Below are 26,613 nucleotides of genomic sequence, written 5' to 3'. Positions count from 1 at the left end.
CCCTTCCTACCCCTACCGAATGCTGGGGCTGTACCTTAATTAAGGCCACGGCCGCTTCCTTCCAACTTTCCTGTCCCATCGTCGCCATAAGACCTATCTGTGTCAGTGCGACGTAAAGCCCCTAGCAAAAAAAAAAAAAAAAAAAACCTACCCCTACCCTCCCTCCACCTAAAATGTTACACCGCTCGCTACAACACACGAAGTACGAGAGCAGTAACTGTCAGTTGAGCTGGCAACAAGAATGACATGATCTTGCCACATACAACACAAGGAGGTAAGCAAAAAGGTCCATAACTTAGCTCTTTAAGCGATTAATAACACCATCATTCTATAAAACATCATTTTCAGTTTTGTTACAGACATTCTAACAACTTCATTTCCTCACGGGATATCATTCTTCCGTCTAAAAAAAAGTTAGTATTTCGTGAGTCTCCCATTCAACCAACATCAAGACTGGCTGACACGGCACCTCAAACGCTTTGGAACTATCGTCGATCTACCTATCCTTATTAATAGCTTATTTTCTAAACCAGTACAGCGTGCAAATTAGGTCGCCAGTCAACTGTAGACCCGCTTTTTTAAAAATAGCTTGGCTATAATATAATTCACAGCTGTTTCAATTCCACAATCTGTTTATGTGCCTTTCGTAAAGAAGACAGCAACTTAGAAAAATAAGACTATGATTATAGAAACATCAAGATGTTTTATAACATTCGAGTACAATTAATAGATGTTATCAGACATCGAACATTGTAATTAGCATCCAGACAGCTTTCCCTTAAATCTTTATCCTGTGACTGTACATAGTGTCTTAACAGGGTGTTTATTTTATATCAAGTGTTAATGTATTCTTTAAACGATAAACATTGTTTGATATAAGACTGAGAGTGCCTAACCACATGATAATTATTTTAATAGGTGTCAACACCAGATATCTTATGAATTATTTCAAAGACTTTTTCAAGAACTCCACTAAATCTTGTTTACCTGTCAGTAAAGGACCGTGACATTGTATTTTTAACTCGTACTACTATTTTAGTTGATGGGAAAAGATCTGTGGGAAGACGGAGAAATTCCTGGCTGAAAGACTTGTGGCAGTGATATGGACATGCGTCGATAGAAATCTTCCATCCTGCCGTTTCACGTGTAATCGTAATCAATTGGATCGCCAACCTTCGGAGGGAGACGGCATCATAAGAAGAAGACTATTTTAGTTATATGATGGTTTAATATGAATGTACCGGGATCCAGATGATAATTGATTTTAGGCTGGGAGAGAGGCTGACGATGCTCACAACAAGGGCGAAACAAGTCCCAATTTAAGTGCCGTGCTTAAGTTATAAGATTTTCATGAATGTAATGTATTGTATTCAATAGGTTGACCACTTCAATAAACTTAATTGTTTCAAATTTATATACAATTTTCAATACATGAAGTTTATTACATGCAATGTCTATTGTGTGTCAGATATCAGTTACTTTCAGTAAGGCAGTCGTGCTTTGTCTATCGAGATTGATCCAATTACCAGAACAATTAAAAAGAAAAGAATCTTTTATTTCTTTCAAATTTTGCGACTGCTTGGAAATCGGCTTTTATAACAACTAGTAATGAGAAATCTTGGAAGGAAGACAGGAGGGCAATGGATCCATGAAATTCAGCAAGATCTTAAAGCAGTTGGACTCGAGACGTAGAGAGCAAAAGTAAAATTAACACCTTTCGTAAGACTCGAACATTTTCAACAGAGATGACACATAGGTCTATAGTGATTTCAGGCAAATTGAAAAATTACAATTGAAAAAGTACCGGGTAGATCACAAGAACCAAATAGTACAACCTTCAAAGAGAAAGGAATGTGGAACGACTTCAGTAGTCCAATGTGGCCAATAAAGTTAGTAATAATAAAAATAATTATAATAATAGATGATAAAGATTCCGAAGCATTCAGTAAATCCAATACAATATAACATTGACGTTGTATTTTATTTTCACCTTGGGGTGTCTTACTCCCGTAGTAATTTTTCCACATAGTAAGTCGTAATATTATGTATTCCATCAATTGTTATGACTGGCATTTTTTATTTTGTATTTGATAAAATTATACTCATATTGCTGTAAATTTGACTAAGAGTTTTAGGATATTATTTTTATTGATATTTTGTAAATGATACATGATAAAACATTTGGTTTTTCCACTGAATTATACTCACTAATATTAGCATGGCTCACATATTTTGATCTTCTTTTTCGTCTACCGCATTTCCCAATCTTGTGAGATCATGGGTGCGAAGTGTGTTGCACATGTGGATTGGATCTGTTTTGGGGCTGGATGCCCTTCCCGATGCCAACCCTATGGAGGGTCATTGCCAAGAGATGTCACATATATTCACAGTCATTTATTTTTAAAAACTCTGCACAAATGTTTCAAGTTCATTTGCAAACATGGCGTACAAGGGTTTCTCATGCTGATAAATAATTTGAAAGAAATAATTTGATATCTTACACCACCATCATTTTATCAGCTGCTGAAGTTAGCCAATCAGATCGTTTCACAGGCAAATTCAGATGGGCTTTGCTGGGCAGTGTTGCTAAATCTGTATGTGACAACTTTGCCAGGGGAGAAGTTTGAATACATACCTCTGAGCTGACAGCATTGTGCCAAAGTAAGCTAGCTAAGTTGACACTGGTTGAAACCAACGGTGTTTATGTGTGTATGTCTGATGCTGATTTCTCAACATGGCTTTAAAGCCCTTCTTAAGTCATGCAGATTTAGTAGCAGTGCCAAGCAAAATCCATTTGAATTCGCTCATGAAGCGATCTGATTGGGTAACTTCAACAGCTGATTAAAAACGACAACGGTGTGAGATATTGAATTACCATATCTACTCGTGGGTTAGACCCATTTTTTTCTCCGCATTTACAGCCAAGATGAGTAAGGGAGCGATGGCAATGTGTGATAACCTCAAGTTTTGTGCAGTGAACACATGACTTCTAGGCTATAAGGAGCTATAAAATGTACATGTAAACATCAACACTATTCTTTAACAAACCTATGAATGTATTCTGAGTTTTACTGGCTATTTTTATTTGAAGGCAGTATTTCTAAATTCTAAATTAAAAAAGATTAAATGGTGAACACACGACTTTTAAGCCTACATATAAAGTAAATATAATCAGTTTGTTACTCTTAAATCATGTCATTTGTTTCATCTTATTAACTCCTCTGAGGTTGACGTCAGGAAGGGCAACCAGTCATAAAAACTTTCTGCAAAGATTCGTCTCACTCCTTCCTCGACCCTGTAGAGAAGAGGGATAGGGGTATTGTATTATGCAATATTAACACATTGCTGACCGGATGCTTTAGCTTGTCACATATCCTGTGGACCGGAAATTTTTCTACTGAGCATACTAGAATGCACATAATTATAAAAATGTACATAAATATTAACCTAGTCAAGATTTTACCTTTAACTGTTCTAAATATCTCGGTGGATCTGTCTTCATAAAACCATCTTTAGCATCAATTCCTAATACATCATCAGTGTTTACATCGTTGTCGTCATCAGAGTCACTTGAATAAATGAGCACACTATGTAAATTACAGCGTGTAGGGACTTGAATATCACTTCCATTATCACTCTTGCATTCAGTTTCCAGTAATTTACAATCACTATATCAATTTGAACGATCATCATCATACAATTCTTCTAAAATATCATTGTCAGCTAACACTGTATTACGTGAGCGCTCCATCTTATCATCGACTGAACTGGCAGAAAGAAAGTCGATGTTTCAAAACTAAAAGAATAAAATAAGGCTGTGAATAAAAGAAAAGTGGCAGATATACATCTACAATTTATTCTACTCAATGTACAAGTCCGAAATAGTTCAATATATAGTCAAGAGGTCACAGGGAGACCAAAAACGATGTCATGAATAAAACCGAGATTTCTTTGGGAGCGTCACCTACTTCTGGCGAGCGTACTACGAGATTTCTCATGGCCCGTCACCCATGTGTTAATATAGAACAACTAATAGCAGTCATTTGTATCCGTCAGTTAAGCAGTAGGCCTATCACACAGTAAACCTGATTGCTGCTTTCATTTGATTAATAGTCTTCTTGCGCCGCGAACTTCCCTGCTACTGGCGTGTCTTTATTCCAAATGATGTCATCTTCATGGCAAGACTAAGGTAGCGGCAGGTCGACATGTAGTGTTCCAAATGCTTCGTATATTCTTGTTGTTTATAGAGGTTAAACGCGTCAACTTGTGGAAGTAACGATGTGATCTTTAACAATGGGGTGTTATATGAATGTTCTAGCAGTTCGATCCTCCAAGAGAATTTGCTAATTGTGAAAAATTGTAAAATATTGTGCTTAACATGGTATGCCAGTGAAAATTTGTACGTGACCGCTGGTACTGGCAGTGCGCTTCAAGTGAGGCGCAGGATTCCCATACCTCCGGCTTGTACCCGCTTCAAAGCGGAATCGTTGCTGTTCGGGGGGTCTTGTATGTGAGATGTTTTCACTTTCTTCGTCCCAAGAAGCTAGTGGAGGGGGGGGTCTAATACACGAGTAAATATTGTATTTCTTTCAAGTTATTCATCGGCATGACCAACCCTCTAAGACTGATATACCTGATTCGTGTTGTAAGACCACCCAGTATATCATCATTTATTTGTTTATTGTTATATTTAGTCAGTTTCTTTAAGTTTTGTACTGCATAAATTGCCATTAGACCTACTCAAAATTAAGTTGTTCTCAGAACATGGTTTGGGATGCAAGAATCGATTCCCAAATGTTCTCAGATGCATTCTATTTTATTCTCTAAATTATTCAATTATGCCTTTTATTTCTGACCACAAATTGGAAAACATCATCACAGCACAAAAAGTTTTGGTTTATTCGTGACCTTGGGCTCAGCTATGCACTCACAAAAATGAGTCTTTGTGTTAGGCTGCACACATAAGGCTTCCACAATTTCTATAAGTATATTTTAATGTAAAATAAAGCATCATATTCAAGCCAATACAGTATTTGGATTTAGAAAAAACGTTATTAGGAAAATTTTCTTCATAAGTATGCAATGTGTGCTTGTCTGTATGTATGATATATGGAAAGGGGTCCAGTAAATGGGTTTATTTTTTGTTTGTGTTCATATCCTCCTTCCTAACTGTATGTTTTCAATGTTTATAGTCTTTGTTGCAGATTTTAGATAAAAAAATTTGTATATACTTACAGGGAAATGAACATCAGACAGTTCCTGAAAATGTTGCTGCACCATCTGCAACAGGCTTTCTTTCTGATAGTAGTGATGGAGAGTCAGAGAAGTGTCCAATCTGTCTGCTTAGCTTCTCTACACAAGAAGTTGGAACTCCAGAATCTTGTGACCACAGTTTTTGTGTTACTTGCTTGGAGGAATGGTCCAAGGTTTGTTCTAAACTTTTCTTATTTGGTTTGGGAGTCTTAGGACAACTAATAATATACCAGTTTGAACCTCATCAAAAGTCAACAAAAATACTTGACGATGATGTATTTTTACTATCACCATAATAAACAGAAATGGCAACACTGCTCATAATCTTGGTGCAGTAAAAGTTCATCATAGTTATTGATAAAGATATGTATATATGTAGTAATATAATTGGTACTTAAGAAAAAATGTCAAGTAGGAGACATTGTGATAAGGACCATACAGGGAGTAGTTATTTGTAGTCTCTATAGGTAACTTGGTGCAACCCCTACTGGGCCAAGATTACACCACTGCCAGCTATGTTGCAGAAAATGTTTCCTTCACATTTCTGCTTATACAACTTTGATCAGTGATAGTGTGCACACAGTATTACAGTGGAACCTCTATTCTCCATTTTTCGAGGGATCAGGAAAATAAAACGTACAACACGGGAAAACGGGAAAACGGAAAATCCGGGAATGAATAAAAACCAACAATTTGGCTAAATATCACAAAAATGAAGTATGTATAATTATAATCTTACAAAAACCCCGAAACCAAACCAAACTACAGCCCCAATGGGACTTTATCTGCCAAGCGACTGCTACTCGGCCCAAAGGCCTGCAGATTACGAGGTGACGCACGGTCAGTGTGACGAATCCTCTCGGCCGATATTCCTGGCTCTCTAGATTGGGGTCGCCATCTCACCATTAGATAGCTCTTCAATTAAAGGTAATCACGTAGGCTGAGTAGACCTGGAACCAGACTTATATCCAGGTAAAACTGCCTGACCTGCTCGGACTCGAACCCGTTCCCTCTCGATGAGAGGCAGGCTTGTTAGATCGCAAAACCGCATTAATTACCGGTACGCGAGTTCAAAATCTCGAAACTTTATATTCAATTTTACAGGGGAATCTTCGTCAGTTTTCCGCGAAAACTTCTTTCAGTTCAGCAACTTTGATTAGCCAAACTCTTTGAAAAATCTAATAATGCCAAGCCAAACAACAATCGACCACAAGTAGTTTTTAATTCTCTCATCTAATAAAATAAAGCTCATTAGATACAAAAGCGCCCAACATGACGGCGAAATCCCTTCTTTTCTTAATCTTTCATTGCAATTTGGTCTCCGGAATACTGTTTGTAGGCAATTTCTGGAAATCTCGTACCGCGTAAATTAGGCCTACATAGACTTTTAAAGGTTATGTTGAACTCAAAAACATGCTTTCGAATGTAAGTATCGATTCTCAAAAGTTCTCAACTGCATTATATTCAATTCTGCCTGTTACTAATCCAATCAAATTGGAAAGATAAAAGAAATATTATCAAAACTTCAGAAATTTTGGTTATTCGTGACCTTGAAGTTATGTGGAAAGCGTGCTCGCTGCACATGTCAGTAACGGTACCGTACGAGTTGGAAGTGATAAAAACCATTTAAATGAAACGTGCGCAAATAAAACGACTGCAATTTTGGTTCTTCAACACGAAAATGTAAAATTTCTAGTCTTACATTAGGACCTAAACAGTAATAGGCAATCCCAAGACCTCCCATGGCTTTCTTTTTTAATGTAAGGCGCAACCATCTGTTCTGGTCTCGCTAACATAATCGTGTACGATAATATTAAAATAGGTAGGCCCTACTAAATTTGTGTTAAAAAGGAGCAGTTTCGATTCCTGCCTGAAAGCCCAGTTACTCTACAGTGTTCCGAGGAAAGTGCCAAAAACCTATTCGGCAGTACGATCGAAAAATGTAAAAATATAAACATCTAACCCTGGAATAATGTGGACGTTTTATAAGCGGGAACATTTGACGAAACTCGTTCCGCCTTCAAGCAGAGCTGTTGAAATGTGCCGTATCTCCTTACAATTGTTGTGGCCACTCTCTGCTTTATGATTTTCCAAGATTTTCTGAACAATGCCACCCGAATGCGATGTTAAGATGGTCCCTTATGCAAGTTCACCGCTGATCGCTTTTCCAGTACCCGGTACAGTACTTGCTCTAATTATCGCAAGATCCATAAGTATGCCATAGCCATTCTTTCGTGAGATACGGTTTATTAAAAAACGAATTATCGAGGATTTAGCGTTGATGGGACTGGAATTTCTGGATGGTTGATCCAGGAAATCGTTCATTCGAGGAACGGATAATGCGGGATGTTTACAATGTAATTTAATTACGATGCTCGCGGGACCACATAATTTGAACACATATTCCGGGAAAACGTAGTTTCTGGGAACGGATAATCGAGGTTCCACTGTATTTATTTCATATAAATAGAGTAACATTTTGTTTGCACATTTTGTAGGGGCCCAAAGGAAAGAAAAAAGGTAATAATGTGAAAAACAGTCTGTAAATCTGTAAATATGAAGTTGAGTTATATTACCAAATATATATGGCAATATGAAACAATACAAACAAAAGATGTGCACCGAGGTAAAAAAAAAAAAAAAAAAAACCTGTACCAGTATTTGTATTACTCAAATGTTGATTTATAACTAAATGATTTTTGATACAAGTTTAAGGTGCATGTAATGCTTGCGTATGTACATCAAAATAATGAAATTAATCAAAATCAAAGTTCGTAATTTATTTGCAACAGTTCGGTGAATGTTTCTCCAATCTGAATATAAAATTTTAGTTGTCATTAATTTGAGCATTTAAGTTAAAATGTTAGACTTGGAAAATAATAATGTGTTGTTGTGAAATACAGACTTACCGCTTAACAGTTTACTCCGAATCTTCTGCGTCATTATCGCTGGTTTCCGCATCTGTTACACTGTCCGCACTGCTGCTCATTCGGTATCAGATTCTTCATCATCTCTCTGCCACATTGCATCATCTTCGGGTCTATCTAGTGTATTGAAATCCCAATCCTTTTGAAGCTAATGGAGACTAGTCGTCAATTGCTGATCGCCGCTCATCGTGCACTAGTTGTAAAATCAATTTACGTGGTCTTAAAATGGTTGTGTGGTTGCAAAGTAAATAATAGGCCACTGGGAATGACTACCTGTTGTCATATTTTCATTGAGAAGTTGCTTCATTTCATTCATGCAGTGACGTTGAAAACTATATAAAACAAGCAGAGTGTATCTGATCTTCTATCCCACACAGCATAAGTTCTACGTCCATGCAACGCTTCGGCTGCACTCGCACGTGAATTTATCAAGGAAACTGTATATGCTTAGGCGTTGTTTTCCTCTTGAAAATTATGTAAGGTGGCAACTTTCTTCCATAAGCTGTAATGGCAAGTATTGCCGTGCATCGTATTTTCTCACTCCTGCTGGTTTTCATAAATACACTCTGTGATCCTTTTAGTGCAATAATGCAGTTGCGAGGCATATCGAAAAAGACTGGAACGTGATCTACTTCATCGATATGAGAAAGTAAATATGAAGTTTCCTGGTGCAGACATAAGAAAAATCAGTGAAAATTTACAATCTCATCCATGTAATCAGCAAGCAATCTTTGACATGGTGGTGTTCTCCTTCACACAGACAAATTGTGTTATTGCATAAACTTTATAACCCAACCATGACTCGTCCTAAACTGAGATATACCGGGCGAGTTGGCCGTGCGCGTTGAGGCGCGCTGCTGTGAGCTTGCATCCGGGAGATAGTAGGTTCGAATCCCACTATCGGCAGCCCTGAAGATGGTTTTCCGTGGTTTCCCATTTTCACACCAGGCAAATGCTGGGGCTGTACCTTAAGGCCACGGCCGCTTCCTTCCAACTCCTAGGCCTTTCCTATCCCATCGTCGCCATAAGACCTATCTGTGTCGGTGAGACGTAAAGCCCCTAGCAAAAAAACTGAGTTATGGGAATGTTGTGTTTGTGCGTTACCTCTCATGCCTTAATGTGTAACATTTCATGTGATAAACTGTAGGCATTGATGTGCACAAGCACTTGTGTAGAGGCATCGCATATATTTACTGGAGTAAATAGAAAGGACAGATGCAGTGTTGCAGAAAGACAGCCTTTTCAGTTTCAAGACTAAAATCAGCCCATCAGAAATTGAAAAATAACTTAAAATATGTAACTGGATGAAGTAATGACTGCTTTTCAATTTTGCTATGGTTAAAGGCACTGGAGTTGCAAGTAATGTAGGAATCTCAAAAGTTTAAATCAAGCAGAGGTTGGCTGTGTGGATTCATTTCTCTCTGAAGGACATCTGCGTACCAGTTCTTGCCAAAGGAGCATACTGCAAAAGAGTTGGAATTCCACCGGTATTTTAGATTCAAAATTATTTTGCATAATTTTCTCTCGCCCCCTTTTTTTCTAGTTAAAATATATATTTTAACAGCAGGAAAATATTGCGTGGAAATATAGTATTTTTGCGTAGTTTTGAAACGTTGCACTAACACATCGAATGTTTTAGGCGATGCAAGGATGGGGATGTGATAGGATTGAGATGGCTGTAAGGCTGTTGCCTTAAGGTACATCCCTGGCATTTGCTTAGTGTGAAAATGGAAAGCCATAAGGCTGCCAGTGGTAGGACTTGAACCCACAATTTCCTTAACGCAGGCTGACAGCTACGCGACCCAAAGCGCATGGCGAACTTGCTTGGTACAACTGCTGCTGCTGCTGCTGCTGCTGCTACTACTACTACTACTGCTACTACTACTTAATGGAAGTTAGAAATTGCATACATTTAAATGCTGGTCAAGAATCACACAGCTTCCAAGGGAAAACCGAAATGATAGTGAAAAATAATGAGTGATCAGTGAATCAGTCTTATGATTGTAAAGACATAACTTGGAAGTGTTTTAATCTTGGAATTTAAATGGTGAAGGATTAACAAGTAGAACTTATTGTTTTAGAAACAATTTTTAATCAAATTAATGTTTCATGGGAATTTTATTGTAAGAGATTTCTTGTAACATATTGTCAACATCTCAGTATTATCCAGTTATATTCATTTTTATATTTTCAGAACATGACCACTTGCCCAGTAGATCGCCAGCCATTCACGTTAATTCTCGTGAGACGTCGTCTGGCAGGAAAAGTTATTCGTAAAATCCCTGTGGAGGCCCGGCACTTAGATGATGGAACACCAGATGATGATCCTGATCCTACGTTTTGTGAAGTAAGTTTTAAAATGTTAAAGTAGAAATGTCACTAATAGGCTAATACTAATTTTCATGATTTTGTTACCTTCCATGGATTTTATAGGCTATGTTATGAATTTTGAAATATTTTAATGCTGACTACGGGTATTTATCAGTTACCATTGTACCTTATTATCGATATCCATCAAACCTGTGTCTTTTTATTTTGTCATCAGAAATAACGTTCTGAGTTCAATACAAATACCATTAAAAAGAGCCAAGATGGTCAAATGATGGTCTGGCTACTCCCTGATCCAACTGAGGCTCAAATCCCGGCCAATGGCTGTGAGAATTTTGAAATGAAAAGTCATGCCCTGTAGTTTAGATTCTGTGTAAAACTAGAGATCCCTTGATCAGGATATTAACAATCAGATGATACAGATGTTGATTGCCATAGGGAACCTGAAATATTTGTCCCGAATGAGTAAATTTATAATACCAATATAAATGGTCTGTTATTCGACATTATAAATTTTCCAGCTAACTCATTCCTGGCTTCCAGCGTTTCGCCCCTGTGTGCTAAGTTGGGCTCATCGGTTGGTACTTTGCACACCCACCAAGGTGCATGGCTAGAGCATACTGTGGAGGCCACTGCATAGGCTGCTTGGAGCCACCAGCAGTGCCAATGCACTATGAGAGACTTTATCTCATTACCAAAAATTGATGCCTGCTTGGCAATCAGATGATACAGATGTGCAGATGCGTCTTGGTGGGTGTGCTAAGAATCAACTGATGAGCCCAACTTAGCACGCGGGGGCAAAATGCTGGCAGCCAGGAATGAGTTGGCTGGAAAATTTATAATGTCCAATAACGGACCATTTATATAGGTATTAACAATCTTGTGATTTTACGAACATGCTTTCTTTGTATCAAAGTTTGTGCTAAATCATCACTATAGGAGAAATTAAACTTTCCTTGATGTCTATACTTACTCATGGCCACAAAAGCATCTAAAGTCGGTAGTATTAAAATTGAACTTACGGAAATGTTCCATAATATCTTTGCTAATATTCTCAGTAATTGAAACAGTCTGGCTGAAGATGTTCAAACCATGAAGTGTTATCAATACAGTAAATCTTCGTTAATTCGAAGCAGTTGGGACACAAAAATCGGACTTCGAATTACGTGATTTTGAATTAACGCCAACACGTACTTCAGAAACGCCAACCCTTGCAGCGTCACAATATATTCTTAAGACCCGTTACTGCATGCAATTAACCTTGATTCACAGTTTAAAGCTCTCAAATGCCATGGAAAAAAAAACTGTTTCCAAAATGTATCCAATAAGGTGCATTTACAGTATTTAAATAATGCGCTTGGATAACTCACCGGCAAATATAACCTTGATTCTCAGTTTAAACTTTTCAAATGCCATGGAAAACACTATTTCAGAAATTTATCCAACAAGGTGCATTTACATTATTCAAATAATGCTCTTGTATAAAACATTGACGAACATAACCTCACACAATGAAAGGAAGAAAATCACAATTCAAAGGCGAGGAAAAAATATGCTGGCTCCCCTGTGCAACTGCTTTATCTTTTGGATTACTGTACTGTCTGCATTTTTAGAAGCCTTATCTGCCATGGAAAGTGCCCGACACTCTTAAAACATAGTGGCTTTTCGAACTTTCCTATGACAGGGGAAGGCTGGGGGAAGGGGAAGAAAGTCTCTCATTTCCGTGTGCAGTGTGCACTGCATAGCAACATAGTACATTTCCTGGCTGGAAATTCTCTTCTTTAAAACTGTAAGTTCATTTGGCCTCAGCATTTAAAAAATGAAACAAACAATGCAGTTTCATTGGCATTGACAATATTGCTTGGTGCGTACAAATTGATTATAGGCTATAAGCCACGCTTCTCCGCCAACTGTTGGCATCACCAATATTCACGGATTCTACCTCTCCGTACACTGCCTGCTACGTGATATTGTGGCGTCCTAAAAGCGCTGAATACAAAGTAATTATGATTCCGCTCGAACGTAGCAGATTTGAAGCACACTGTAGACGCCGAAGTACCGTCAAATGGGGTAATTCCGATCATTTTTTAAGGTTTTTTCGGATACGTTCCGCGTTATTTACGTAGTACTTACCAAATTAAATATATAGGATTAATGATTCATTAGCTTTTATTTGACGTAACAAAGAATCGTAAGTAGTTGATAATATTGAAAAAAATTAATAAAAATCGGTGATCGGTGTTACCCCATGGAGTGGGGTAATTCCGATCAGTCATTTATTTTTCTTGATTATCGGTATTTGACCGTCTTATGGGTAATACCGATCACATTTTTACTTTTTAAAAATATTTCTTAACATATAAACCTAAAACAAAGCAAATAAACAATCATTAAATCACTAGAAATAAGAAAATTGAAGTCTCTAAACACATTCTATTTTCAAGCTATTTAGTAAAACTATTCGAACCAATAGTAAAGAAGATAGGGGATATTTTACTAATAGTAAAGTAAAACATAATAAAATAGGTAAGACATATTAAACAGTTTATACAGATAAAAATGTTACATTTAAGAGGCACTAATCACAATTTTTTACACAAGGACATAGTCGCCTTCTACTCCACATCAACATGTTCTATATTAAGGAAAACGAACTTTCCTCGTTTGCAGTACGCTGGTATAAGTTTCCTCTCAATTTGTTCCTTTTCGATTTCCATTACATCGGAAATGTCTGGAAATACAAAATATGTTGTGCCAGCCAGGATCCTCTTCCTCAGAAAATTTGCTTCGAGTGTGCCCGGACTAACTCTCACCAGCTGACCAATGAAATGCCGAATTCTCTTCTTCGTCGGAAATGCAACGAGAACAAAGTCATTTATAGACAACCCATCTTCCCCACCATTTTCATGAGAAGATAGAGTTTCTGCGGTGGAGATGGCGTGACAGGTTTCCCTCGCCTCAAAACTTGAATTGTCTTCTTCTGATGTTGATTCTTCTTCTGAAGTTACTTCAGTCTCTATACTTTGATCATCATCATCATTATCCTTGTCAGCTGCATTGGTGGCCAAATCTCTCACCACGATCCCTTTGCCGGGAGGAACAGTCAAGCGCTTCGCACGGCGAACCGGTGCATTTGTACTTGCCTCTCCAACCCGGGCTCGCTCGAGATGTTGAACGAACGATGCAGTCCACGATCGTTCTCGACTGATGTCATCTGCACTGTCATCATGTGGAATCTGGCGTAGCACGTTTTCTGGACAGAAAGGAACAATACCCGTTTTTCTGAACCCAGAAATAATATTCGTTGCACAATTTACACCTATCTTATTAAATGTCTCTTTTAGAAGTTTAGGGAACTCTGATTTGTGCACCACTCCCCTATTCGTTTTCTTCCATTCATCCAGCACACTTCGCCAAGCCATCTTTAGGGGACGAAAGAAGGCAACATCGAGAGGCTGGCAAAGGTGGGTAGCATTCGGAGGCAATAGAACAAATTTGACGTCATGCTTTTCACATAGCTTGATTACGTTAATTGAGAGATGGCTCGACAAGTTATCGCCTATCATGACTTTGGGCCCCTGTAATGTCTTTATATAAGGCAACATAATTTTCTTAAACCATGCCTCGAACATCGTAAGATCAAACCAGCCACTCATATTTCGGCTATAACCAGCACCGCTGATCCCTCCTTCTGTCCACGTGTCATACAGATGCTTACTTTTGTAGACGGTGAATGGTGGTAACACTGTACCGTCTGCAGCCGCAGCCACCATAACACTGATACTCGTTTTCGACGAGTCTAAAATTCTCTCAGGATGTTTGACCCCACGTTTCACAACAACCTTCACATTTCCCGGATCATCACAGAAATTTGTCTCATCATAATTTATAATATTTGACATAGGGACTCCCTCTAGTGTGTTTTGCAGGTTATGGAAATAGTCCATGATAATATCTTTCGTAACTGCTGCCCTGGATCGTTTGGTGTTCTCCCCAATCCTCACTGTGAGTTCCTGATTCCTCCTGAGAAAACCTCGAATCCATTCTAACCCGGGACGGTTATCTGCGAACCTTTTCTCGACCTTCCCAGCGTGGTTCAAGTAACCCTGGACGATGTTACGTATATCAGTATTTCTGAGCGGGAAACCCCACCTGGCACATAACAGCAGCCCTTCGACGAGAGTTTTTTCCTCCTCCCTCGTTAAGGCTGTCGGTGCACCCACCTTATGTGAATATCTGTTCTTCAATTTGTCGTTTAGTGTGGTATATGGCACAGCAAACTGTTCAGATGCTCTCCGGATACTCATTTTCCCTTGACGGACAGCTTTTACTGCATTCTCTAAGTGGATAGGGTTATATCTACACCTTCCGACAGGTCCAAGTTTCTTCACATATGTCCTCACCATGATCGGTATTACCCTATAACAAGACAACTTCGTATATAAAAAGCCGTAACTTTAAAACAGTATAATGTAGAAACTCGCGCAAAAGCTTTATATGATACCAAATAACAGAAGATAGGATTGCAGTATTAACTTACCGCCAGTGTATGGTATGTGACCTTCTGAAACAGAAGTTTCCAATGACAGCGATAATTTAATAAATTTCTCACTTCTTAACAACCTCTCCCGGTGAATTGTAGACAAGAATGCACATATTCTTAGTGCGCAATCAGATAGCCAATAATGTTCCCTTTGTTTATACGCCGCGTATTGGATCCATTGTCGTCGTGGTTTCGCGGGAAGGCTCAGTTTTCAGAAGGAAGACCGAATGATCGATAATGCCCCATTATATCGGAATTACCCCACGTTACGGTAGGTGAAAGTGTGCAAAGTTACCCCTTCATGTTCCGGAAGACGCGTTCTTTTTGAATTTAAATTACTCTGTAAAATACTATTTTTTTCAAAATGTAAAAGCAGTTTCAAATTAAAAGTCTGAATTTCGGTAACAGGACCGACATTGTTCTTCGAATTATGAATTATCCGTATTTCGAATTAAATGATTTAAATAACATGCAGAACCGTACCTCATGTTTCCAGGAACGAGAGCTGCTTTGAATTAGGCGAGATTTTGAATTATTGAGGTTCTACTGTACTGTGAAACCTCTTTAAAGCGTTCCTCATTAGTACGTTTTCCCACTTAGCACATCGTAAATTCAAAGTCCCGATTCTCATTGTTTTAAATATTAAAAAAATATTTCACTTACAGCGTCACAAATTTTTGCTATTATCGCTTAACTAACATAAAATTCTAAAAGAATTTAATGGTATGAAGTCCACCTGTTCAATACACGTTTGCCATTTGATAAATGGTCTTTCGAATAAGCTACGTAGGACATGTTTTGACCTAGCCCAGAGGTCATCATCAGCTAAAGTAACACAAAGATGAGACGTATACAAAAACAGTGATACATAAAAAGCTTGAGATAAAATACAATCAACAAATGCAATGTAAATCTATTTTTAAAATGTACATAGCTTCAATCTTGGTCAAATTTCGCTGTAACAGGTGTGGGTCCAACTGTATTTAATACAGCTATTGGTTGGCTGGAGGTAATACTTAACATTGTGAAGACCGTTCAGTGTTGTTCTATTGGTCATGCTTCTGGAAACGGAGTGAAGTTTCAAAAATCCATTACCTTTCTTCATGGAGAATACAAGTATAGCCAGGATTTTAAAGTGAAAACAAAAAGCTGAGTGTGAGAACGAAAAAATGAAGTAAAAGATAGTATGAAGAGTTGCAAAATATTACTCATTTTCTCTTCCCTCCAGCACTGTGCTTGTATAGATCAGGTTGAGTCGGTCTTGACCTCCACGATGACTGGTGACCCGTTCTGATGTTGTGCTGGGTGGGGAAAACAGCGGACAAGAAAGGGAGAGTGTTTGGAAGGATGGGAGGACGGACCAGTAATGCGTGTTGCGACAGACTTAATTGAGCTTTCGATATTTTTGTTAGCCCCTGCGCACATGTTTTCACATTTGTTGTCTGGTGTATTTCACACCTTTTAGTGTACCGGTACTTGTTATTTTATAATCCCCAGCAGAAAAGGTTTTCTTATTTGTTCTCTCGTGTTTTTCACACATTTTAATACTTTCCTATAGGCCTATAGGCCTATAGCTTTCACTGTACCCGCGGATATACGACGTAAAATGCCCACACCTCAGAAAAAATCTTATCTAGTATTTCCATATCCCTGTTGGGTAGATTTTATTAATATATTCATTAGTACATTTTCTCGCTTAACACGTTCATTTTCCTTGTCCCCTGCAAAAACCTCTCAACGAGGTTTCACTGTATTAAAAAAATATATGAGATGAAACAAAGTCATACGGAATATGTTATGACAGAATGAACCATACTGTAATATGACCCTCTGTAAAATTTAAGTACAGTGTATAATGAAAAACTTGTCTCATTTTCCCATTAGGGATTACCTATTATTCATAAGGCGTTTTATATATATATATATATACAGGATGTTAGGAGTATACATGTAGATATTTTGCTAGTCGGCAAAGAAAAATACATCTCGCAATATATGCTATGTACTTTTTACCTTGTCCTATTAGTTGTCCCATAACTGAGCCAAATATTTCAGGACCTAATGTGTTTTGAACAGCCGTAGCAGGATACGCCGGTTATGTCATTCTGTCCACGTGTAGTGGAAAAACAGTAGCAGAGTACACGGCTTGTAGAACCTGTTTGTTATCGCAGGCCAACACATGTTGTTGTGCACTTCCCCTAAAGGCTTGGCAAGTAGGAGAGGTTGACTCATGTGCCAGCCACTTCCTGTACTCAAAAACCAGTATAGGGTACTCTGCTTGAAAAGTACACAGAATCCTTACAATGACGTCGAAAATCCGTACCAGCACATACATGCGAATCAAGTGTTGTGTAGTTGTGTGTGATTTAAAAGACGTCGATGGCATTATTCAGTGATCAAAGCTGACAAAATGAAAGGAAATAGTTAATAAGTAAATGAAAAATGGGTGCAACATTTCTATGCTGTTATTGCGACAGTCTATGATGAATTTCTGACAATAGACAATGCGAGTTGTCTATGCTTATTCATGAACTTTTCAGGTCAATGAAAGGGCGGTGGACACTGAAAGAAAAGGCTATAAGTATTCAGTAAAATTGTTATTAATGAGACAAATTTCAAAAACCGTAGTTGCAACCATGCGTGAACATTGCCCGAAGGAAAATGAGCTAGTGTGGAATTGCCGCCGGGCTTTTGTAATAGAAGGCTTATTCTTCTTTTTCCTAATCTGTTTACCCTCCAGGATTTGTTTTCTCTCGGACTCAGGGAGGGATCCCACCTCTACCGCCTCAAGGGGAGTATCCTGGAGCGTGAGACATTGGGTCTGGGGATACAACTGGGGAGAATGACCAATACCTCGCCCAGGCTGCCTCACCTGCTATGCTGATGAGGGGCCTTGCGGGGGAATTGGAAGATTGGACAGGATACACAAGGAAGAGGGAAGGAAGCGGCCGTGGCCTTAAGTTAGGTACCATTCTGGCATTTGCCTGGAGAAGTGGGGAAACCATTTCCAGGATGGCTGGGGTGGGAATCGAACCACCTCTACTCATTTGACCTCTCGAGGCTGAGTGGACCCCGTTCCAGCCCTCATACCTTTTCAAATTTCGTGGCAGAGATGGGAATCGAACTCGGGGCCTCCAGGGGGTGGCAGCTAAGCACACTAACCACTACACCACAGAGGCGGACAGAATGTTTATTACTGGTCATGAAGTGCCGATAGGTAAAACGATGACTGTAATGGATCCATTTAATTAGAACTTCCGTAATAATAATGTTACTACTATTACTACTACTAATAATGATAATGTCTTTATGTTCCACTAACTAATTTTAACGGTTTTCGGAGACGCTGAGGTGCCAGAATTTTGTACCGCAGTACTTTTTAATGCAAGTAAATCTACAGACATGAGACTGGCGTATTTGAGCACCTTCAAATACCACCGAAGTGAGCCGCCATGGAACCTGCCAAGGTGGGATCAGAAGACCAGCACTCTATCGTCCGAGTTACTCAGACCAGCATTAGAGCTTAGAGTAAGTTGGTCATGCGGTTAGGTGTGTGCAGCTGTAAGCTTGCATTCTGGTGATAGTGGGTTCGAACTCCACTGTTGGGAGCAGGGAATATGGTTTTCGGTGGTTTCCCATTTTCACATCAGGGAAATGCTGGGACTGTACCTTTTATTAAGGCCTCGAACGCTTCCTTCCCACTTATATCCCTTTCCTCTCCCATTGTTGCCGTAAGACCTATTTCTGTCGGTGCGACGTAAAACAATTTGTAAGTACATGTTTCGGTAATTTCGGAGACATGTCTGCAATTATAAGATTAATAATCATTCAGACTTGTTAAAAGTTCACTATTTTCTTTAGTGTTTTCTTGTAGGTTACTAGCTACAAAGTTTAAGTGGGGCAATTAACTTTTATTTTCATAATAATTAGTAATAACAGACTAACACAGTTATTATAATATTGCGAGTGGCTTTACGACACATCGACATAGATAGGTCTTATGGCGACGATGGGATAGGAAAGGCCTAGGAGTTGGAAGGAAGCGGCCGTGGCCTGGTGTGAAAATGGGAAAACACGGAAAACCATCTTCAGGGCTGCCGACAATGGGATTCGAATCCACTATCTCCCGGATGCAAGCTCACAGCTGTGCGCACCTAATCGCACGGCCAAATCGCCCAGTAATAATAATAATAATAATAATAATAATAATAATAATAATAATAATAATAATAATAATGTTTACATGCCAGTGGAGACGCGCGGTGTCTGAATTTTGCCCACAGGTATTCTTTAGCGTGCCTGTAATTCTACTGATCAGAAGCAGACGTATTTGAGCACCTTCAAATACCACCGTACTGGGCCACGATCGATCCTGCTAAGTTCATGAAACCAGTACTTGAACCCGTCTGAGTCACTCAGCCTGTCAACGTTTATTTTGATACGTTTAATAGGCACTGCAAAAGCAGCAGTAAGCTAGAATGCTTTAAATTACCATTAAACATGTTCTTTTCGTTTGGAAGCATGAAAGGAAGGTACGTTTAATTTATTTTTATAACATGTCCCTTATTGGAACGAGGCAAAACGTTCGATGTGCTTTGACAATTCAATTCCTATACTACCCACTTGGAAATCTTATCCTATGCATTCTTTTGTTGACGTACGAAACTTTATTTATATACACGTCAACACGGGGTGTTTATGCATAAGGCGAGTTGGTCTCCCAAAAATCCATGATATTGAAATCACACTGTGGGAGAATATTCAACGTAAGCATTTCAACAAAAGCACTAGACCTCTCACGTGCCAGTTTGGTTGTCTGCTTTTCCTAGCGATGGGGATGTGGTTGGACATGTTCCCGCCCCCTACATGAAACCGGACTAGAGGTATGAGCTGCCTGTCTGAACTTCACCTGAATAACAGCTGTCAGAGAGGCAAATTATCGTCCATACTAGTACGCGAGTTAATTAGTAGTAGTAGGATCAGTGGCGGTGGTGGTGGTGGTGGTGGTAGTAGTAGTAGTAGTATTTGAATAACGCCAGTGTATGATTACCACGAATACCATGATATGCTGCTAGTGTATCGTGTGGCAGAGCAGAACAGAACAGAAAACTGGTTGCCCTCCATGAATCTATCGGGAAAGCTCTCCAACAGACGGGTGCCGAATCTAGCAACGTTACTTGCTGTACTGCAGCGTATTCTCGATACAGGTTGTGTTACACCACGCTTCGAAAAGCGAGGGCCTGAACGGCCACGTGTAATCCTAGACGCGGAGGAAGACATACTGACAATGGTAAACAATCATCCCGGGTGCCGCGCCGTACCCGTAGTTTAACACGTGCCGTTGGTATACCAACTTGGACCATACGTACGACACTGCATGAAGAGCAAATGCCCCCTGACCACATTCAACAGGTGCAGTGTCTTTCACCAGCTGATTACCATTTTTTTTTTACAAGTTGATTATATTGACAATTTTCTGCAGTTGATAATTGTCTATGTTATGGACATTTAACGTGTTCTCGTTGTTGCTAGAGTAACATTTATACAAATGTATTGGCATTAATTTTATATTGTCAATACGAGAATCATGAACAAACTTGTTGATGAAACACTTTCTAATGTGATATAGAATTTAAAATGTTCTCGTATGTTCCAAAATGGGCTTGTTGGTATATTTTTCTTTCTGCTGCGTAATTGTCTAGTGTTACTCGTAGCCTCTTGAGAACTACTTGTTGTTCTGTTTGCACTCCTTGTATTATATGAGTGAGTCAACTCCTACTGTATTACCTCCTCCTTCTTGGCTTACCACTGCATTCCAGTCTCCCATCACAATTAGATTCTCGTCACCTTTTACATATTGTATTAAATCTTCTATTTCTTCATATATTCTTTCGATTTCCTCATCATCCTGCACTGTTGTGGTGGGCATTGGTTTGGTGTCTATCTTGACAACAGTAATTCTTTCACTATGCTGGTCATAGTAGCTTACCCGCTGCCCTATTTTCTTATTCATTATTAAACCAGCTCCCCTGTTTGATTTCGTGTTGATAATTCGTCAGTTGCCTGACCAAAAATCCTGTTCTTCCTGCCAACGTACTTCACTTATACCAACTACATCTAACTTTAGTCTATCCATCTCCCTTTTCAGATTCTCTAACCTACCACAGCGATTCAAACTTCTAACATTTAACACTCCGACTCGCAGAATGTCAGTTCCATCTTCCATCTTCCTGATGATCGCCCCCTCTCGTGTAGTCCCCACAGGGGACTAGTTTACCTCCGGAATATTTTACCCGGAAGGAAACCATCATCAATACATCATTCATACAGAGAGAGCTGCATGTCCTTGGGAGTTAGTTACGACTGTATTTTCCCGTTGCTTTCAGTCGTGTAGCAGTATCAACATAGCTAAGCCATGTTGAGTATTACTACAAGGCCATATCAGTCAATCATCTAGACTGCCGCCCTTGCAATTTCCGAAAGGCTGCTACCCCCCTTTATTGTAAAAATACACAGAACAGGTATTGCCAGCAAATTTTCAACGGGTTCTCTCTCGTCGATGTTATGATGCCAATTTTAAGTTAATGGCTATTAAACACTCGGAAATGTATAATAATTGTGCAGCCGCAAGAAAATACGGCATAGGCCTAACTAAAGCCAATATTCAGCGTTACCATCAAGATAAAGATAGCTTTAAAATGAATACTACACAAAAAATGCATTCAGTGGCCCGCAACAAGGACGCTTTAAAGAAGTCGAAGATAAAATTGTGAGGTACGTGCACAAAAATGCAAGAGCGGAATTGCCATACCACGATGCAATTAACTTGTTTGTTAACTTTCGAAGTCCACGATTAATGTCTATACATCGCTAGCCGCTCAAGTTGGCTGAATCCAGCAATCAAGACGTGCATGTAGCGGCAGCAAGTTATATCTGACGCTGAGTGAAATTAACAGTTGTATATAGAAAGCAAGAATATTTTCCTGATGGATCATCGTATTGTAGAGAAGCGTGGAATGTGTGCTGAAGCCAAATTTTCAATGAATTCCCTTCTACATACATACATACATACATACATACATACATACACACATACATTATCATTATAGACTGTTATGCCTTTCAGCGTTCAGTCTGCAAGCCTCTGTGAATTTACTAAACGTCGCCACAATCCTCGATCTGCAACTAGTGTTGTGGCCTCATTTAATTCTATACCTCTTATCTTTAAATCGTTAGAAACCGAGTCTAACCATCGTCGTCTTGGTCTACCTCTACTTCTCTTACCCTCCATAGCAGAGTCCATTATTCTCCTACGTAACCTATCCTCCTCCATTCGTCTCACATGGCCCCACCACGGAAGCTGGTTTATGCGTACAGCTTCATCCATCGAGTTCATTCCTAATTTATCCTTTATCTCCTCATTCCGAGTACCATCCTGCCATTGTTCCCACCTGTTTGCACCAACAATCATTCTTGCTACTTTCATGTCTGTTACTTCTAACTTATGAATAAGATATCCTGAGTCCACCCAGCTTTCGCTCCCGTAAAGCAAAGTTGGTCTGAAAACAGACCGATGTAATGATAATTTCGTCTGCGAGCTCAATTCCTTCTTACAGAATACTGTTGATCGCAACTGCGAGCTCACTGCATTAGCTTTACTACACCTTGATTCAATCTCACTTACTATATTACCATCCTGGGAGAACACACAACCTAAATACTTGAAATTATCGACCTGTTCTAGCTTTGTATCACCAATCTGACATTCAATTCTGTTCAGTTTCTTACCTAATGACATCAATTTGGTCTTCGAGAGGCTGATTTTCATACCATACTCATTGCACCTATTTTCAAGTTCCAAGACATTAGACTGCAGGCTTTTGGCACAATCTGACATTAAGACCAAGTCGTCTGCATAGGCCAGACTGCTTAGTACATTTCCACCTAACTGAATCCCTCCCTGCCATTTTATACCTTTCAGCAGATGATCCATGTAAACTACGAACAGCAAAGGCGAAAGATTACTGCCTTGTCTAACCCCTGTAAGTACCCTGAACCAAGAACTCATTCTACCATCAATTCTCACTGAAGCCCAATTGTCAACATAAATGCCTTTGATTGTTCTTAATAATCTACCTTTAATTCCATAGTCCCTCAGTATGGCGAACATCTTTTCCCTCGGTACCCTGTCATATGCTTTCTCTAGATCTACGAAACATAAACACAACTGCCTATTCCTCTCGTAGCATTTTTCAATTACCTGGCGCATACTGAAAATCTGATCCTGACAGCCTCTCTGTAGTCTGAAACCACACTGGTTTTCATCCAACTTCCTCTCAACGACTGATCGCACCCTCCCTTCCAAGATGCCAGTGAATACTTTGCCTGGTATACTAATCAATGAGATACCTCGATAGTTGTTGCAATCCTTCCTGTTCCCTTGGTTATAGATAGATGCAATTACTGCTTTTGCCCAATCTGAAGGTACCTTACCAACACTCCAGGCTAATTTTACTACTCTATGAAGCCATTTCATCCCTGCCTTTCCACTGTACTTCACCATTTCAGGTCGAATTTCATCTATTCCTGCTGCCTTATGACAATGGAGTTTATTTACTATCCTTTCCACTTCCTCAAGCATAATTTTACCATCATTTTCCTCCTCCCCATGAGCTTGGCTGTTCACAACACCACCAGGATGATTTCCTTTTACATTGAGAAGATGTTCAAAATATTCCCTCCATCTCTCCAGTGATTCCCTGGGATCTATTATGAGTTCACCAGAATTACTAAAAACACTGTTCATTTCCTTTTTCCCTCCCTTTCTAAGATTCTTTATTAGTGTCCAGGAAGGTTTCCCTGCTGCTTGACCTAGCCTTTCCAGGTTATTACCAAAATCTTCCCATGACTTCTTTTTGGATTCAACAACTGTTTGTTTCGCTCTGTTTCTTCATTTACATCCAAATCCCTGTCTGCCTCGGCCCTTGTTTGGAGCCATTTCTGATAAGCCTTCCTTTTACGTTTACAAGCTGCTCTCACTTCATCATTCCACCACGATGTTCACCTTTTCCCATCTTTACACACAGTTGTTCCTAGGCATTCCCTTGCTGTTTCTACTACAGCATCCCTGTATGCCACCCATTCACTTTCTATATCCTGAACCTGCATACTGTCTACTCTTCGAAACTTCTCACTAATCATATCCATGTACTTCTGTCTAATTTCCTCGTCCTGGAGATTTTCTACCCTTATTCGTTTGCAGACAGATTTCACTTTCTCTACCCTAGGCCTAGAGATACTTAGTTCACTACAGATCAGATAGTGGTCTGTATCATCGAAAAATCCCTGGAAAACTCGTACATTCCTAACAGATTTCCTGAATTCGAAGTCGGTTAAGATATAGTCTGTTATGGATCTGATACCCCTGGCCTCCCATGTGTAGCGGTGAATAGCCTTATGCTTGAATAATGTATTCGTAACAGCTAAACCCACACCAGGGGCCTGTTCCACAAAAGTATGGTCTTGTACATTACAAGTAAATTCTCTAGTAACTTGTACAAATACCAGAGTTTCTGTTCCACAAAAGAATTTTCTACAGTTGTACTTTACTACTCCATACTTACAAATTACTAGTGAATTTTTATAGGCGTGTTCCACAAAAGTACTAGTACTTGTAACTTACTAGCGAAATGAGAAGAATTCTCTACCAGTGAAAGGACAATAATATATAAATGTACTAGTCCTATTTAAATACGCTTATTTTGGATACATTTTGATAAATATGTGGTCTAGCAGTAGTGATAGTGATGGTGATGAAAATGAAAACTATCGTCTGTACAGGGAAAGAATAAACTTCCAGTTTAACACTGTATTTGAATACAATGAACGTTTTAGGTTAAGCACAATACAAGTGGAAGAACTTTTGATAGATATTGGCCATAGCTTAAAATATCCTACGAACAGAAATAAATCTCTCTCTGCTAAACAACATTTACTAACAACATTACATTGGCTAGGAAATGGTGGTCAGTACCATGGTACTGCAGATATGCTTGGGATGGCAAAATCTTCGGTCTGTGGTAGCTGCAATAAATGATATAAAATTTCCTCAAATTGTTTGTTGGTCTGAAAATACTGAAAAAAAACATATTCCAAGAAGGACATTCCTGGAATCATTAATGAGCAGAATATCTCTTACATACGTCCAACTTTTCCCCTCAAAACCTCCATGAGCTTTTCCCAAGTCAAATATTTCCATCCAACCATTTATTTTGTCTTGTTTTTTCAGACTCTCGCTGAATCCACCGAAACGAATATCTTTCCTACCTTCTATTTCCTTCAAAATGAATAACTTTGTTTCTCTTGACATCATTTTAACAATTCATGCAGAGTTTGCAATTTCGTAACAATTAAGTTTGGCGGCCGAATATCGTTATTAGCGGCATCTGATTCCTAATGACAGACCAAGGTAGGTATGTTAGACTCTCGTAGAACATACGCGAGGATCGCGGAAGAACAGAATGGGTGATAATAACGGAGTAATTTCCTATCATCAAAGAAATAAACTGAAAAATAACATCGTAGCATTAAAAAATTCACAGGAATATTAGTTCTTTCAATCTTTGCTGCATAAGTTACAGTAAAATACGATATTACGATAAATGAGGCAAGCATAACCTAATTCAACGAATGGAATACTAAGATAAACAGCTGATTCATGCTATGACGTAGTATGTTTATTGATATGTCGTCACTTGTAAAACTTGTAACAATTCACTGGTAATATACAAGAGACTATCAATCTTTTGTGGAACAGAAATGTACAACTCCATACATTACAAGAACCCACACTAGTAACTTGTAATGTACAAGACCATACTTTTGTGGAATAGGCCCCAGCACAGAAGTCCAGCAAACGCTTCCCATTCCCATTAGCTTCCGTATCTTCCCCACATTTACCAATCACCCTTTCGTATCCTTCAGTTCTATTCCCAACTCTCGCATTGAAATCGCCCATTAGCACTATTCTATCCTTGCTGTTGACCCTGACCACGATGTCACTCAATGCTTCATAAAACTTGTCCACTTCATCCTCATCTGCACCCTCACATGGTGAATACACGGACACAATTCTAGTCCTAATTCCTCCAACTGACAAATCTACCCACATCATTCGCTCATTTATGTGCCCAACAGAAACTATGTTGCGTGCAATGGTATTCCTGATAAAGAGCTCTACCTCAGATTCTGCCCTTCCCTTTCTAACACCCGTCAAGTACACTTTATAATCTCCTATCTCTTCCTCGTATCTCCCCTTACCCGAATATCACTTGCTCCTAGCACATCCAGATGCATCCTCTTTGCTGACTCAGCTATTTCTACTTTCTTTCTTCCATAAGCCCCATTAATATTGATAGCTCCCCATCGAATTCCATTTCGTTCGCCAAGTTGTTTCCAAGGAGTCCCTCGCCTGTCAAATGGGAGTGGAGACTCCATTACTCCCATAAATCCGAGGCTTGCTTAAAATGTTCTGAGCTCGGTAAATTTATGAAGCAGGATGCT

The 26,613-nt window shown here is 39.1% G+C and overlaps 1 protein-coding gene across 1 annotated transcript in view; it reads left to right on the top strand.

The window, feature by feature from the left end:
• LOC136866260 (serine/arginine repetitive matrix protein 2) overlaps nt 1-26,613 on the top strand; it is a 519,326-nt gene that overhangs the window by 178,812 nt on the left and 313,901 nt on the right. Inside the window, exons 7-8 of the mRNA XM_067143064.2 lie at nt 5,238-5,426; nt 10,375-10,527. Coding sequence (XP_066999165.2) covers nt 5,238-5,426; nt 10,375-10,527 — 342 coding nt within the window. The remainder of the gene's footprint in view (nt 1-5,237; nt 5,427-10,374; nt 10,528-26,613) is intronic.

This window comes from Anabrus simplex, chromosome 3 (genome assembly GCF_040414725.1).
Source record: "Anabrus simplex isolate iqAnaSimp1 chromosome 3, ASM4041472v1, whole genome shotgun sequence".
NCBI lineage: Eukaryota > Metazoa > Arthropoda > Insecta > Orthoptera > Tettigoniidae > Anabrus > Anabrus simplex.
This window is presented reverse-complemented; position numbering and strand designations above follow the sequence as displayed.